The sequence below is a fragment of the Emydura macquarii genome, unplaced genomic scaffold (genome assembly GCF_026122565.2).
Source record: "Emydura macquarii macquarii isolate MOO-44397 ecotype Brisbane River unplaced genomic scaffold, CSIRO-AGI_Emac_v2 contig_1253, whole genome shotgun sequence".
Classification (NCBI taxonomy): Eukaryota; Metazoa; Chordata; order Testudines; family Chelidae; genus Emydura; species Emydura macquarii.
In genome coordinates this window covers 45,029,407-45,043,712 of record NW_027131390.1, presented here as the reverse complement: position 1 = coordinate 45,043,712, position 14,306 = coordinate 45,029,407, and the positions used below count along the sequence as shown (strand labels likewise).

The 14,306-nt window shown below is 37.7% G+C and overlaps 1 protein-coding gene across 12 annotated transcripts in view; it reads right to left on the bottom strand.

The window, feature by feature from the left end:
• AGAP1 (ArfGAP with GTPase domain, ankyrin repeat and PH domain 1) overlaps positions 1–14,306 on the bottom strand; it is a 600,162-nt gene that overhangs the window by 49,929 nt on the left and 535,927 nt on the right. For 11 of the 12 annotated variants that reach the window (XM_067548649.1, XM_067548652.1, XM_067548650.1 and 8 more), the window contains 2 exons: positions 5,702–5,856; positions 3,223–3,313 (listed from right to left, as the gene is read on the bottom strand). In XM_067548649.1, the coding sequence (XP_067404750.1) occupies positions 3,223–3,313; positions 5,702–5,856 (246 nt within the window). Of the gene's footprint in view, positions 1–3,222; positions 3,314–5,701; positions 5,857–14,306 lie in introns of those variants that run through there. The other variant, XM_067548651.1, reaches the window with a different exon arrangement.

Genomic DNA, 14,306 nt, shown 5'->3' with positions numbered 1-14,306 from the left:
CAGATGAGGAATCCCTCAATGAAGCAGCCTCACAGACAGAGGGAAGTTGTCTTGCAAAGAAGCAGAAAAAGAAGTCCACATCTTCTCAGTGCGGAGCTCATGCTTTGACATTTCTCACCCTCTATTCTGCCCTTACAAATGGATTCACTGTGAGGCATGGATCCGACTGGCTTGATATTACAACCTTGGGTCCTATTAGGTCCAAAACATACAGTACCAAAGTATTAACTGTCCCAGGTCCTTTGAATTAGGAGATTTGCCCTGTGCTGAACTACCACCACCACCCATTCCCATTTTTTTCTTTTCTTTTCTTTTTTCATTATGATTTTGGAGACCCCAAGCTTACTGGACCTGTGGCTCTCTGGAGCTTCTTTGAAGGCCTTAGACCTGACTGAGATCTATCCTTTGATTTCCACCTGAGCCCGCTTCATGGAACGAGCCAAAGCACTTTGGGGCACAGACTCAGCTGGGTTTTCTTCAGCAGCACCACTAGTCTTATGTGGCTCCTCCCGAAGGGATGGATCACAATTCCTTTCATACCCTCTGGGATAAGGCAACACAAGTGGTGCATTGCCACAACATAGTACCTTCTGAGACACAGCAAGTACTCTGATCTGGCAGTAACATCTGAGTCACACAAAAGGTGCAGTGTTTGAGGCCAGCCTTTTCCCCTGGGACACCTATTCTGTCACTCTGTTCCGACATGGGAAAAGAACAGAAGGGCATTGACATTGACAAAATCTAGGTCCCAGGCTGCTAAAAAGCCAAGCTGTCAGAACCATGCAGTGACTATTCCTAACCAACAAAACAACACAAAAGTAGTAACACCAATAGGAACTAAAACACTAAAATGAACTGTTAAGAAGGTAACATACAATAGTATTGGAAAAATAGGATGAACGAGGATTCTGATCTTGAAGCCAATGGTGGTAGCTGAAAGGAACTGAGGGCTGGCTGGGGGATGCAATCTCTTATGGTATCTCCCATTGCTTCTGAATATTTTGATTTGTGAGGGTGCAGACTTGGCCCATAATGGCCACTGCTTTCCAAAGGGTTCTGAGCTCTTGTGTTTGGGGTGCATACATGCCAGAAGTGAGGACATACAAAAGCAAGGCTTGAAGAAAGACAGCCTGGCAGGCCCACAAAGGCAAAATGCTGTTTAAAGATTCTCTCTGAGAATGCCTGCTTGAAGAATACCTTTTCAAAATTAAAGCTTCACATTTAATGGTGCACTTGAAATTGGAAGTGGCTACAAGTCTCAAAGAACTTTTGAGCTATACCTTCAAGTACACTAATAAATGATTGGTTGAATCTTAGCAGCAAGGTCTAGCAGATCGCCCTTCAAGCCTATCCTGAGTAATCGGGGTGAGGTTCTGGTGAAATCCAATAAAGTAAAAGACAGGAGCAGAAAAACCGTATTTCACAATGTAGTTTGCTGACACACAGTAGAATTTTGAAAAAACAAAATACATATTTAGGCCATTTTGCAGCACTCATATAGAAAGGAGCCATTTTTGCATGCATATTTTATATATTTCACTTGAGCTCTATCAGCTGCTGAGTAAATCTCAAAGTTGGTAACTATATTGACAGGAAAGACGTTTTATGAAACAACTGTTTTAGTCTGTCTATGACAGAATATACCTTAAAGCAATAAACTCATTAGTTTACCATATAAATTCTTCTTTGTTGGATTACTGGCCTACAGAATGTAAAGTTCCTGCAAAAAGTACCTGTAAAACTTACACCAAAATTCTGTGCAGAACAGGTCAATATGCTGCCTAGACAGTATCTTAATTAGGGTCCAGAGCTCTAGAACTCAATGTCCAATCCAGCAAGGGTAACACTACAGAGGCAGCGTGCTCACCTCCGCAGGGATGGAGCAACTGGCGTTGTTCCTGACCCACCTTCAAGAACCTATGAATATCTGATAGATTTCAATGGAAGTAATGTTAAACCTTCCTTAATTGCAAGGATGTGTTGGCATGAATTGGGCCCTCTGAAGGGCCAATGAAAGGGAGAAAACGAGAGGAACTTAATGGTTTTTACTCACATTTTTAAAGAGTAAAAAATGTCTGGATGTGAAGTACTTTTCTAAAGTAATAGGGACAGTTAAATGTTCTCTTTATACATTAATGTTCTATTCTAAATGCCTGATAGTCTTTTAATACCCCCCCTTTCCCTCCAAGCCAACTGAAGAATAAGCAGGTTAATGGGATAGAGATATGGTGAGTTTGTTGATGGGTTATTGAGATCAGTTTTATTGTTAATTATATGGACAGTGAATTAAGTTTGTGAAAACTTGTGCATTTCTGTATGAATTGTTTTCAAATTTAGGGATGGTGCTAAAATATTTAAGTAGATAACTACATAGACAAGTTTATAGAACAGTGGGTCTCTAAACATCAGTTTTAAGATAAAAGCAAAAAAAGCAACAAAAATTACTAAATTTTCATTTTTAGTCCTTGTACAATTAAAAGAAATTTAAAAGAAGAAAGAATTTTCAAATATCCTTTCATCCTATTTCTCCAACTGGGACCTTGTATTGTTAAGTTTTAGCCCTGAGCTAATTTTTATACCTGACTTACAAACCCCTAGAAGGAGGGGTAATAAAGAGTAGTGATCTCAATTACAGAGGGGTGAACAGCACCTCTGAAATTAAACTGGCCCCTTTGCTAACTGTTAGACTGTATATTTTAAAAGAATTCAGAATAAAAAAAAGCACTAAAGGAAAGAAATACAAAATCAATTTTGTAGCCTTCCATTAGTAACCCATATTTTATTTTCCTTTGTCAGCAAAAGGAAAAAAGCAGAAAGCTCAAGTAAAGCTTTACATATCTATCAACACTGCTGGGGCAAATGATTTTTTCCCCCTTATTGGTGGACAATGGTAGCATCTTATGTTGAAAAGAAATATGAAACAAAACCGTTTTTTCCTCAACTTCAAAGACAACGTATGAATTCATGTTGAATGTAAGAGATGAAATACTGGTGAAAAATCGAGGCTTAATATAACACAGCATGTATTAATAACCAATTAATGTAAAATAAACTTGACTAATCAACCTTCATAATGAACAACAAACTTGCAAAGGGATGTGAAATACAATACCAAGAGGGCAAGAAGCAGAACAGGTGTTCTCTTAAACCTGGTCCAAAGAGAATGCGGAAACTTTATAAAGCCAAGGATAACAGTCCTTGTATAGCAATGGCTGTACTTACCTTGTGCCTTACAGTCCACACAATGTGAATTGCCTCTGATGTTTCTTATTGACTGAAGAGCCATGGCCTCATTCTGACTTGTCAGTCGGGACTGTGTATATTTAAAGAAACACACACATAAGAAACAAGAAGGTTTAGACAACACAATGGTCAGGTACGTAAAAAGCAAAAAAAAAAAAAGTTCAGATCAGGGTTGAATGAACGTGATCAGGAAATTTAACATCTTTAATTTGCTTCTCAAAGAGTTGATCCTCTGGCATCTTTAAGTACCACAGTTCAGTGTTTAACAAGCCCAGCTACCGGTTTCCATTGACAGCTCAAACTTTTATTGAAGCTCCATGCATAGAACATGGAAGTGTGTGCAGTTATGAGATATTGAACTAGACTCTGACCGATAGTGGGATTGTGTAGAGGAAAGCTGAGCTGAAAATGAAGCACACCATTCATGACTAACATGATCATAATATGGTACTTTTTGGAGACAAATTACGTATTTTATAAAACCCATTTTTTATTGGTGCTCGTTTACATGAAGACTAAGAGATGGTCTGCAAAGGAAACTGAACTGAAAGCCTTTTATCATCAAAAGGTCAGATTTAATCAGATGGCTACAATGGGTGTTTCTCTCCACTCTGGCCTGCTCATAACTCCTACTTTGACCTGGAGATAGAATTTCCCACATAGAGATAGCTCAACTTCAACATCAGCTAAATCTTGCAGTCTCTCTTGGGCAAAAAATTCTAACTGCACCAAATCATTGCCATTGAATTAAATGAGAGCTGAATCAGGCCTTATATATGGTGGTTTCAGATATACACTTCTGCTCTGTCAACAGGACACTGAGTCCTGAGACAATCTAATTCATTTCACTTATGCCTTCAAAGTGCTTCTTGAGCCCTAGCTCCAATGATAAAAATCTTCCAGAAAACTTTACAAGAAAATCCCCATACAAATATAACTTTAAGTGGTTTCTTTTTTTTTTTTTTATTTTAAAGACTCTTGCCTTTATATAAACCAAAACATAATTCTCTCTTCAGCTACTGTGTGTTAAATATTCAGCATTCTTTACCTCCTATTACATTAACATTTTGTACTAGTATTTGCAGTCTATACTCCATTGTCATCTTGTAATGTATGTCATGAAGAATGTGATTCAACGAAAACAGGACACAGAGAAATAAATTGGCAGTGATTTTTCTCCTCCTCAGATATAAAAAGTCAATTTTTAAAAAAATGGGAAGTAAATTACATTACGATAATAATTACTGTGGTCTGGTTTACCCTGATTATTATAAAGGTAATAAAAGAAGGCAGTCATTTCAAAATATAGGTCCCCTTCTTAATGATAAAGCAGAACATAAATCATTACAGAAGTTGCCTTAAATGGATAGCAATAGGATCTACAGGTCTGTGAAAAGTATCTGCCCACTCACCTCCTATTTTCTAGTTTTTAAATGTTGGAAGATCAAGAGGCTCATTAATAGCAGCAAACTGTCAGTCCTCAACAGAAAGAAACTGGGGTTGGGGAGGTATCAGTTTTCAATAAATAGTTTTGCAGACAAAGCAGAAGAAATTGCTTGTGCCAAATATGAATGTGATGAGGATAGCCTATCCCCAGAACACCCCAAAAATAGCCATGTTTTTGCTTCCTGGTTGGCCTAAGATTGGCCTAAGATTTGGACTAAGATTTGCTTCCTGATTGGCCTGAGATTGGCCTAATAGCAAAACCCCAAAGAATGAATTACATTCAATTAAAGGAAAGAAAAACTACACAATAGTTTCACAAAAGCAGTATTTGGACACAAGAATAATTTATCAATACTTACGGTGACCAGATAGCAAGTGTGAAAAATGAGGACAGGGGATAGGGGGTGATAGGCACCTATATAAGACAAAGCCCCAAATATTGGGACTGTACCTATAACATCGGGACATCTGGTCACCCTGTCAATACTTCTGAAATGTGTACCATCTTATACACAAGTCTGCTCCTACTCACATGGATAACAGTGCACATTATTATTAAGTAATTTAGAGTATTTAATGGAATGCTGCCATAGCGAAGACTTATCTTATAAATAAGCTGTTCTTTTCACAGTCCTTAAAGGCTTTCCTATAGACCCCCACCCCAAAATTAAGTTTGGATTGTTAAAAGCAGATACAACCGGTAACAGTCACAAGGTAGTTAAAGGAGCTAATGAGCCAATCAAAAGATTAATATTATACACCTGAAATTATGAGAGATGGAGAAGGCCAAAAAATCCAAATAGTTTAATTTATTTAAATATAAAATCAAAATGTGCAACAGGATAAAATATATCTCACACTGAATTATTACAGAGGCATACAAGTTTGTATTGCTTACTTTTCCTCAGCTTTTTGTATCCAATGAGTAAATGATGACTGTGTTTACTTTTCACAATACCCTAGATCCTGATATCTCTTTAATGATCGCTCTGTGTCATTTTGTGCATCTTACCTTATTCTTACTGCTCTCACATGACTGTAAACTGGCCAGGATCTGACTCTCTATGGCTTGTACCCAAGCATCTCTTTCTTCATATGTGGTAGCTTCAAAGTGCCAAGTCTGGCCGGTGAGGGAAACAATGATAAACTCAAAGTTTTCTTCTTGTTCTGAAAAACAGCAGTGGGATGAAAAGTTTATGTTTAATGAAACCAGTAATCAGTTCTAAAAAGTGTCCTTTACTTGGTCAGAATCTCTATGGTGCTACAGGCAAACGTAGGTTTGGACATCTGATTCCAATCCAAACATATCCCTACCCTCATGAAGCATCATGCTTTGCCAGAAAATGCCTCCAAGATTTTGTAGCTTTTTATCGGTTGTTTCCTGGCTTCATAATATTATTTGATGTAGATGAAGTACCGACTATTTTAGGGAGATATGCAATTTTTAGTAAAAAAGCAGCCTATCTTCCTCTGACCATCAGAGGTAGCTAAGAACCAACATTAGAAGTGAAGTCTGTCTATTGTAAAATCTGCTGAAGTACATAGCAAAATAAGTTAAGATGAACATTCTACCAAATAAAAAAATTATAGCACAAATCCTCTGGAGTAAATTTTTCTCTCATGTATATGTTATATGTATGCATCATATACAATATATATAATGCATGTTAAGAGTGTATGTGTGTATGCACACACAGCTGCCCACTGTCTTGAATACTATCTTTTCCCTACAGCTCAAATAAACTGCAATACAGGATTAATATTAGTTCAATACTTTCTTCTCAGCAGTTTAGGGAGACTGGAGAAGCAATGAAAATGATCTCAGGAGCTAGTGGAAGGGTCACCAGACTATCCAAGGATAACAGGAGCATAAGAAAAATACTTCAGGGCCAGAGGAACAGTATAAAGAAATTATCAGTGAAATTGCAGGGAAGGAGACACAGATTCCAAACACACTTAGGACACCAAAGCCAAATAAAAAAGTTTCAAGGAAGCTGAAAAAAGTTCAAGGAAGCATGGAACAAATAGAATAAAAGAGTACAATGTACCAGGAAACAAAGTATAATGGGTTTGCTTTAGAAAGGGAGTTTATGTTCATTTGTCTGCTAATACTTATACGTTTACAGCCAAGAAACTCTTGCATTAGTTTGTCACTCATAAACATGTACAGATAAATGACAAATCTAAAAACTAGTCCATTTAAATATAGCTCTAATGCTCACTGGAAATCATTCTTTCCATCTCTGCGGCAGCAGTTTTTCCCCAATAAATTCAAACTCCAATCTACAGGCCAAAGCATCCACTGGTGTAAATTGGCGGAGCTCCACTAACTTCATTAGAGCTTTGCCAATTAAAAAACAGCAGATAAAATGGCCCAAAATTTAAGATGTCCAGGACTCACTTTCACTTAAACAACCTGTCCGGGATGGGTCAGGCTCAGCCTGGCTGAAAGAAGAGATCTATCAATGGCTGGACAAAAGGTTCTCCCTGGCGCAGGTCAGCTTTGAAATAAGGCCTGAGAATGCAAGGGGAAGAGAATGCATACAATGAAGGTGAAGATTATTTTGTAGTGAATCAGGACACCTCAAGTTGGCCTTTTAAATCAAAACATAAAAGAGGCAAAAAACCCAGCAGAGACTTATGAAAGCCATGGCTGTTTGGGAGGCTCATTTTTGTAACCAGCTGTGGCTTTCAGAAGTACTCCCCTGGGGCTGGCCCACTGTGTAAATTATATGTTGCTATTATTGATCGCGATGCCAGACCAGTGAATTACAAGGAGTCCCAACTTTCTCATTCATTCATTTGGCATCAAAATATTATGAATTACAATTTTTAAAAACATGATTAAAGAAAAGAGAGAGATAGTCCCTATCCATGCTACTCATACAAAACAATGATATACTGTTTAACCATCAGGACAGGCACAAGGGATCACTACTTTACACTACTACGTATGTTACATAACAATCAACTACCCATTTCCCCCTACACATCAAAACAATGTCACTTGAGACCACTACCCAGGAACCCCAGGACACATCCCTCTTGTCACGTGAGTGCCAGGAAACTAAAACACTCTAAGGCAGAGTCAGCTCTTGAGTAGTAGACACTTCAGCCATTCCCAGCCTCTGGCAAACAGCAATCCCTGCCTATCCTGGCTAATAGCCATCGATGGAACTATCCTCCATGAACTTATCTCGTTCTTTTTTGAACCCCGTTATACTCTTGGCCTTCACAACATCCTCTGGCAAAGAGTTTCCACAGGTTGACTGTGCGTTGTTTGAAGAAATACTTCCTTTTGTTCATTTTAAACCTGCTGCCTATTAATTTCATTTGGTGACCCCTAGTTTGTGTTATGAGAAGGAGTAAATTATACTTTTTTATTTATTTTCTCCACACTACTCATGATTTTATAGACCTCTATCATATCCCCCTTTAATCATCTCTTTTCCAAGCTGAAAAGTCCCAGTCTTATTAAACTTCCCTCAATATGGAAGCTTTTCCAAACCCCTAATCATTGTAGTTGCCCTTTTCTGTACCTTTTTTGAGATGGGGCAACTAGATCTGCACGTATTGTTCAAGATATGGGCGTACCATGAATTTATAAAAAGGCAATAGGATATTTTCTGTATTTGTACAATGTCTAACACAATGGGGCTTCAATTTCCAAGAGGTGCCCTAAGCGCTACCATCACAATAAACTGCATTAATAAACAGCATTAATACGAGAAGGAAGGCTTTATAATCTACAAGTCATGCCATATAACTTTAGTGGAAATTTGCCCAAGGAACGAATAAGAGGTGAAAATGAGCTCAGGAATTGACCCAAAGAACTGTAAGGGGCAATATCACAAATTCTTCTCCTTAATCTGAGCCCTGATCATACAAACATTTGGGTATGCAAGTAACTGCACTCATATGGAGTAGTCTTACTGACTTCAGTGGGATTACTCAAGTGAGTAAAGTTATGCAAGAATGTAAGCGTTTGAAAGATCTGGAATCTAGCCACATTTAACAGTAGCTCTAATCAGGTTTGTTTATTTAAACTTTCTGTAAGAAGATTCAACTTGGCAGCCTCCTAGTTAGACATCCATAAAACTACTCCGATGCCAAAACATATAGCCAGACTCATGTTACATAAAATACTATAGTTAAGCCATGAAGAAACCCTTCATTTACTTCTCACAGGTCTTAGTGACATCAAAATCCACTTGTGATTACGCCAAACTGCTTTCTTTAACTATCAGAGTGTTGCTCACATATATGATGCTTAACCTCTATCAAAACTCAGTTACGTTAACAAAATTAGTCACCTTACAAATTCTGTTGAAGGGGGAGAGGGCCAGAACAAAGAATGCAGAAAGCTAGTTCAATAAAAGGAAGGATGAGCACCTGTTTTAGCAGTTTTCTGTAATAAGGAGTCCAACTTTGAGAATTTATCATTACTACTCTTTTTAAACGTCTCTAAGTGATTAGTAGAACTTTCCTTCAAATGTGCAAGTATTGAAGAAGGATTTCTAGAGGCTCATTGGCACCACCTCTGCCACTTAAGAAAAAACTCCTAGTGTAAATTCTACGCCTCTCAAAGGCTCTCATCTATTGTACAAGAGAGGCATATCTGCTCAGTTACAAGGTGTGTTCTCAAAGAAATGAGAAGCAACAGCGTACGCAAAATTTTCTGTATAGCCCTTTGAAAATGAAAAACGCGTGCTTTGGTCAGTCCCAACAGATTACTGAACTACATCAGTAATAATGGAAATGCAAATTTGGCCCAAGAAATTCACAAGCACAGCAAGAATAACCAACACAGGAACACTACGTATAAGTATTTTCAAGGTAAACATTCCATTGCCATGGCACTGAGGCAATTCCTTTTCTAAGTACAGGGAGAGTTCTAGGGAAATCGAAGAGATCTTCATAGAAAAATAAAAAATGCAAGAAGCATGATACAGAGGAGAGACCCCTTCATACATAAGAAAACTGATTTTTAAATACATACAAGTTATAGCAGCTGTGTGGGACTATGATCCTAGCTGTTATAATTCAACAACATTTGAACTTGGTTTGGATTTGGTAAGTCTCTGTGTAATTGCTTGGTAACTCACATGAAAATTAAAAAATGTATGATTAAATATTCCAACCTCTTTATTGGTTATAGCCTATATCATACTTTGGCTAGAGCATCTAACTTCGTAAGGGGGACTAGGGGATTTAAGATTAGAAATAAATTCCACAGTTCAACCTGTTTCATAGCCAGTAAAATTTGACATGAACATTTGTTTATGTTTTGGTATTTTATCTGGTTTCTGGCAAAGTCCACCACTCTCTTCATTACTAATTATTCCTCTTCTTTCTCTAGTCCCAGGACAGCACCATATTCAGCTTTGAACACCCATAATTAACGGCAAATAATTTAAAATGAGAGTAGATTACAGGCAGAACTTAGTCCTCACACATTAATATTCAATCGTCATGTTGGCTTTGCATTAAAGCCTTTACGAGAATTCCTGTTATATTCCAGGCAGACATTCTTGGCATCCAAGTTATCGCAGGCAGAACTGAATTTGGTGTTGAACACACAGTATCTCTTTCTAGACAACCAGAAGTTGGAAAATTTCACTGGCCAAATGAGTTTCTAACAACATGTGTCTCAGCTGCCAGTTTTGCTTTTCAGGAATATTTCAGTCCAATTTCCCTTGTTTACAGAAATGTCTACCAAATACATTATGTACAAAACAATCTACTAAGACTACTACACAGTGTCGTACCTTTTGGCATGTTCCATTTTTATATACAAACTCACTCTTTCCAAAGAACAAGTTTTAACACATGGATTTCTTGTTTCACCTCCTTACGCTCTTAGCTGTGACCAGATGACACTGTGACAGCTATCTCAGCTGGCACAGTGGGGACCTCCAAAGCTAAAGTCTCCAGATAAGTTCCACGCTGGAGGGCTGTAACAGACTCACACCCTTTGTGGCTTGGGCACAGATAACACACATGACCAGTGGCTTGTTACATGTACTCCCATCTTGGTGAAAGGGACTATAATCTTTCAGGTTGGGGTACAATGATATTTTGCTCTGAAAACTTACCAAAATGTTCATCACAAGTGGCTGAGAAAGGCAGCCCATTAAGGAAGTGGAAGTCAATATTCTTTTTTCAATGCCCTCCACTTTTGAATTTGCTCCCCACCTCCAAAAAAAAAAAAAAAAAAAAAGGGGGGGGGGGAGGGAAGGGATATGAGGCTAAAAACAGGAGATCAGAAATAACTGCATCAGTTGAAGTTTTGTTTTATTGTAAGTTTTCTGTTTAAACTATTACAAATATGGTAGACTACTGTTTCAAACCTGTGATTCTTAAAATAAGAAATAGACCATATTATATGGTACTGTGATTACACAAAGCAAAGCCTTCAGAGCAAATGTATATACTACTAAGTAGTGCACATTTAAAATTTTAAATACTATATATAGACACACAAAAAAATCCATGTAACAAAATAAAATGAAACTGTTTGGTTTTTTTACCCAGCAATATAATATGTTGAGCTGCTTAAATCCCTATGAGCCTAATCACAAAATTTTATTAAACAGTTTTCCATGTTTAACAGTTACTCATAGAAAGGTCCACTATAATAGTATTTTAGCACCATCAACCTGTCGAAGTCAACCTGCCCAATTACTCCAAACTACATTAATAACACCGGATATTACACTAATTGTGTCCAGTTTCTATGCAGACGAGGTCCCATGGGGCTAATTTTGCATCCTCAGGGGCAAGCAACTCAGCCATCAAACTGATTTCACAAGGAATCCCTCCTCATTACACAAGTCCATGCTGTCAAACATTTTTTTTTAAAAGGTTAATGGGCCAATCAGTCATCAATTATTTCCTGGAAGCCAAGCAGACAAAGGGTTAAAGTGCTAAAAAACAGCTGTAATTGTTTTACATTTGGAAGTTATCATCAACAAGAGATGTTTGACAAGAATATCTTTTTTGGGTGGCTGATGAGGGAACAGGAGTTGGAAAGGGGAAAGAGCTGGAGGGAGACAAGTATAATTATGATGCAGTGGAATCCAAAGAGTAATGCATCACTGTGATGCTTTTTCAAAGAACCAATGAAAACTGGATATTCAAGACAAGGCATATCAGAAAAACTTTAAAGCTCTCTTCAGATGCAGTGTAACAATTGCCCCTTTCATGTTTGAATATCACCTCTTACATTGCAGATCTGGCTTTTGTTATTTTCCTACTCCACCACTTTTGGTTTTTAATTTTGCCTAACTCCTCCTGAGTTAAATGTCATTATTAGTTACTCTTCTTGTGACAACAGGAATGTTATTGCAACAACCCCACCCATCCACCCCCTGGAAAGAAATATTCTTTATATGCCAACTACAATACAAACATTGGCACACCAGTTATAAATGAATAATATGTCCTATGGATCCAATGAAATAAGGATTACAATCAATTGTAAAACATTGTTGCAGACTACCTCAGTGGATGGGATACTTCGACACTTTCCTTTTTGGACAAACTTTAGTCTTTGTCAAGGGATACCTCTTGTATCCCTTCTGTGTAAGCCCATAAATGCCAAGTGAGGAAGCCTCCCAATGGAAAATAGACAAAGGTGGTGGGCCTACAAGGAATGTCATTAAGTGTCTTACCACGTCTAACATTCTGATAGCAAAAGGAGACGCCTAATTTGATAAATTATATTGGACCTGGCTAAGGCATGAGACTGACTCAAATCACTTTATATTCATAAAGCCTCGATCACTTTCCAGAAGTCTTTTCAAATGTTAGTCAGCTTTTTATCTGAAAGAGTAATTCTAAAATAGTGTGCAGATCGATTTGTGTTTGCAGGTGCAATTCCCAGCATCGTCTCATCTCAATGACATGAGTTACAGCAAATATATGCTGAACTATGCATCCATTGTTGGTGGTGATTTGTACCATGGCAGCTCCTAAAGGTCTCACCGAAGATCAGTGTTCCACTGAACTAGGTATCGTGCAAATACATAGAAACAGTGCATGCCCTGAAATACTTACAATCTAAACAGACAACAGAGAGAGAGGGAGAAAAAGGAATTATCATTAACCCCCTTTTTGCAGATTGGTAACTAGGCATAGTGGGATTATGGGACATTTCATGGTCACGTGTGAAGTCTGCAGAAGAGGCAGGAAGTTATAGCAGACCCGTTGCCTTCACCACAAAACTCATCTTCTTTTCACTGGCTACCAGGTTTCATGTGTTTGGGATACTGATCTCAGTATAATGTAGCCATTACCACAGGAACATTATGCTAGCTGCTTACTTGGTAATTAACAATAACTCTGTACATTTAGACTGGATGAGTCCACTAACACTGTAACAGGGACCAAATACTTTTCCTTTAAATATAGCAACAACAAATGATGTGTAGGACTATTACACATGCCTGAAATGACATATTGCAAGTTTCGTTTTCATAACAATGTAGTATCAGAGATTTAATTCCCCCAGCCAAGCCGTCCCCCATGTAAGTTTCATACCCACCCACACTTTTAAATCTGTCATTTGAAAAGATTTAGCAAAAAACTGTATTAATACCCTAAAATAGGCAGTACATATTTATGCCCTACCCATGTAGTTGTGAAAGAAATACAACACCAAAGGTATTTGTTATAACTTATTTAGGTACTTGACAATGTTAGCTATCTTTACCACTTGTCACTCAGTGTAATTTATCTTCGTATCTTGGAAGATGATAAGCATGTTTATTAGAAACCCCAATTAAGAAAATATATTTGTGCCATGTCCCACTAGGCATGACTATGTTAATACTTCTCTCCCCTCTCCAAATCCAGTGGTCTAAATCTAATTAGTTTTGAAATTCAACCCTATCAGGACAATGTGGCTCTGCCATTAGTTCCCCACAGGTATTCTGGCCCACAGCTCTTGATAAAGGTTGTGATGTACTGGATGAATTATATCACCACCCTTAAATGACAAACAGGAGCCAAAAAGCTTGTCATTATCTCTGGGGAGTGGATTATTTTAATTGTAGGCATTGGTCGTTTTTGTGGGACATCCAGGTTTGAAGAAATCCATGAAATCATGCAGTCTGTACATCAATGCTAGTTTTACAGTCTTCCTAATACTTTTAAAAACAATTTCACATTTCAGCTTGCAGTTCTATAGTTTACATTTAAAAGTGGACATATAATTCAAATGTAAAGAGCTTGCTTAACACTTTAGTACATTTAGAAGAGGCCACGATTGTGCCATGGCAGTAAAGCCACTGTTACAACTGAAATGTCACTTCTGTATTACTTGTTTAAAGGGACTTTTTCATAAAAATCTGTTCCGGCATTTTGGAGTTAATGAACATGGACAAAATATTTTCATATGATTAGACATTTTCAGAGACATTTTTTATACTTGGTAACTCAGATACAATTTGGGTTTAACACTTGAAACCCATCAAGCATGCAGTACTGAATGAAGACTAGAAGAAATGTGGTTTTGATATAATTATGGATGTTTAAATATAGCATATGGAGCAAGTACAGCATCAGTTTATTTTTAGAAAGTTGCCCCAGTGTACAATGCTCCAAATGTGCTGATC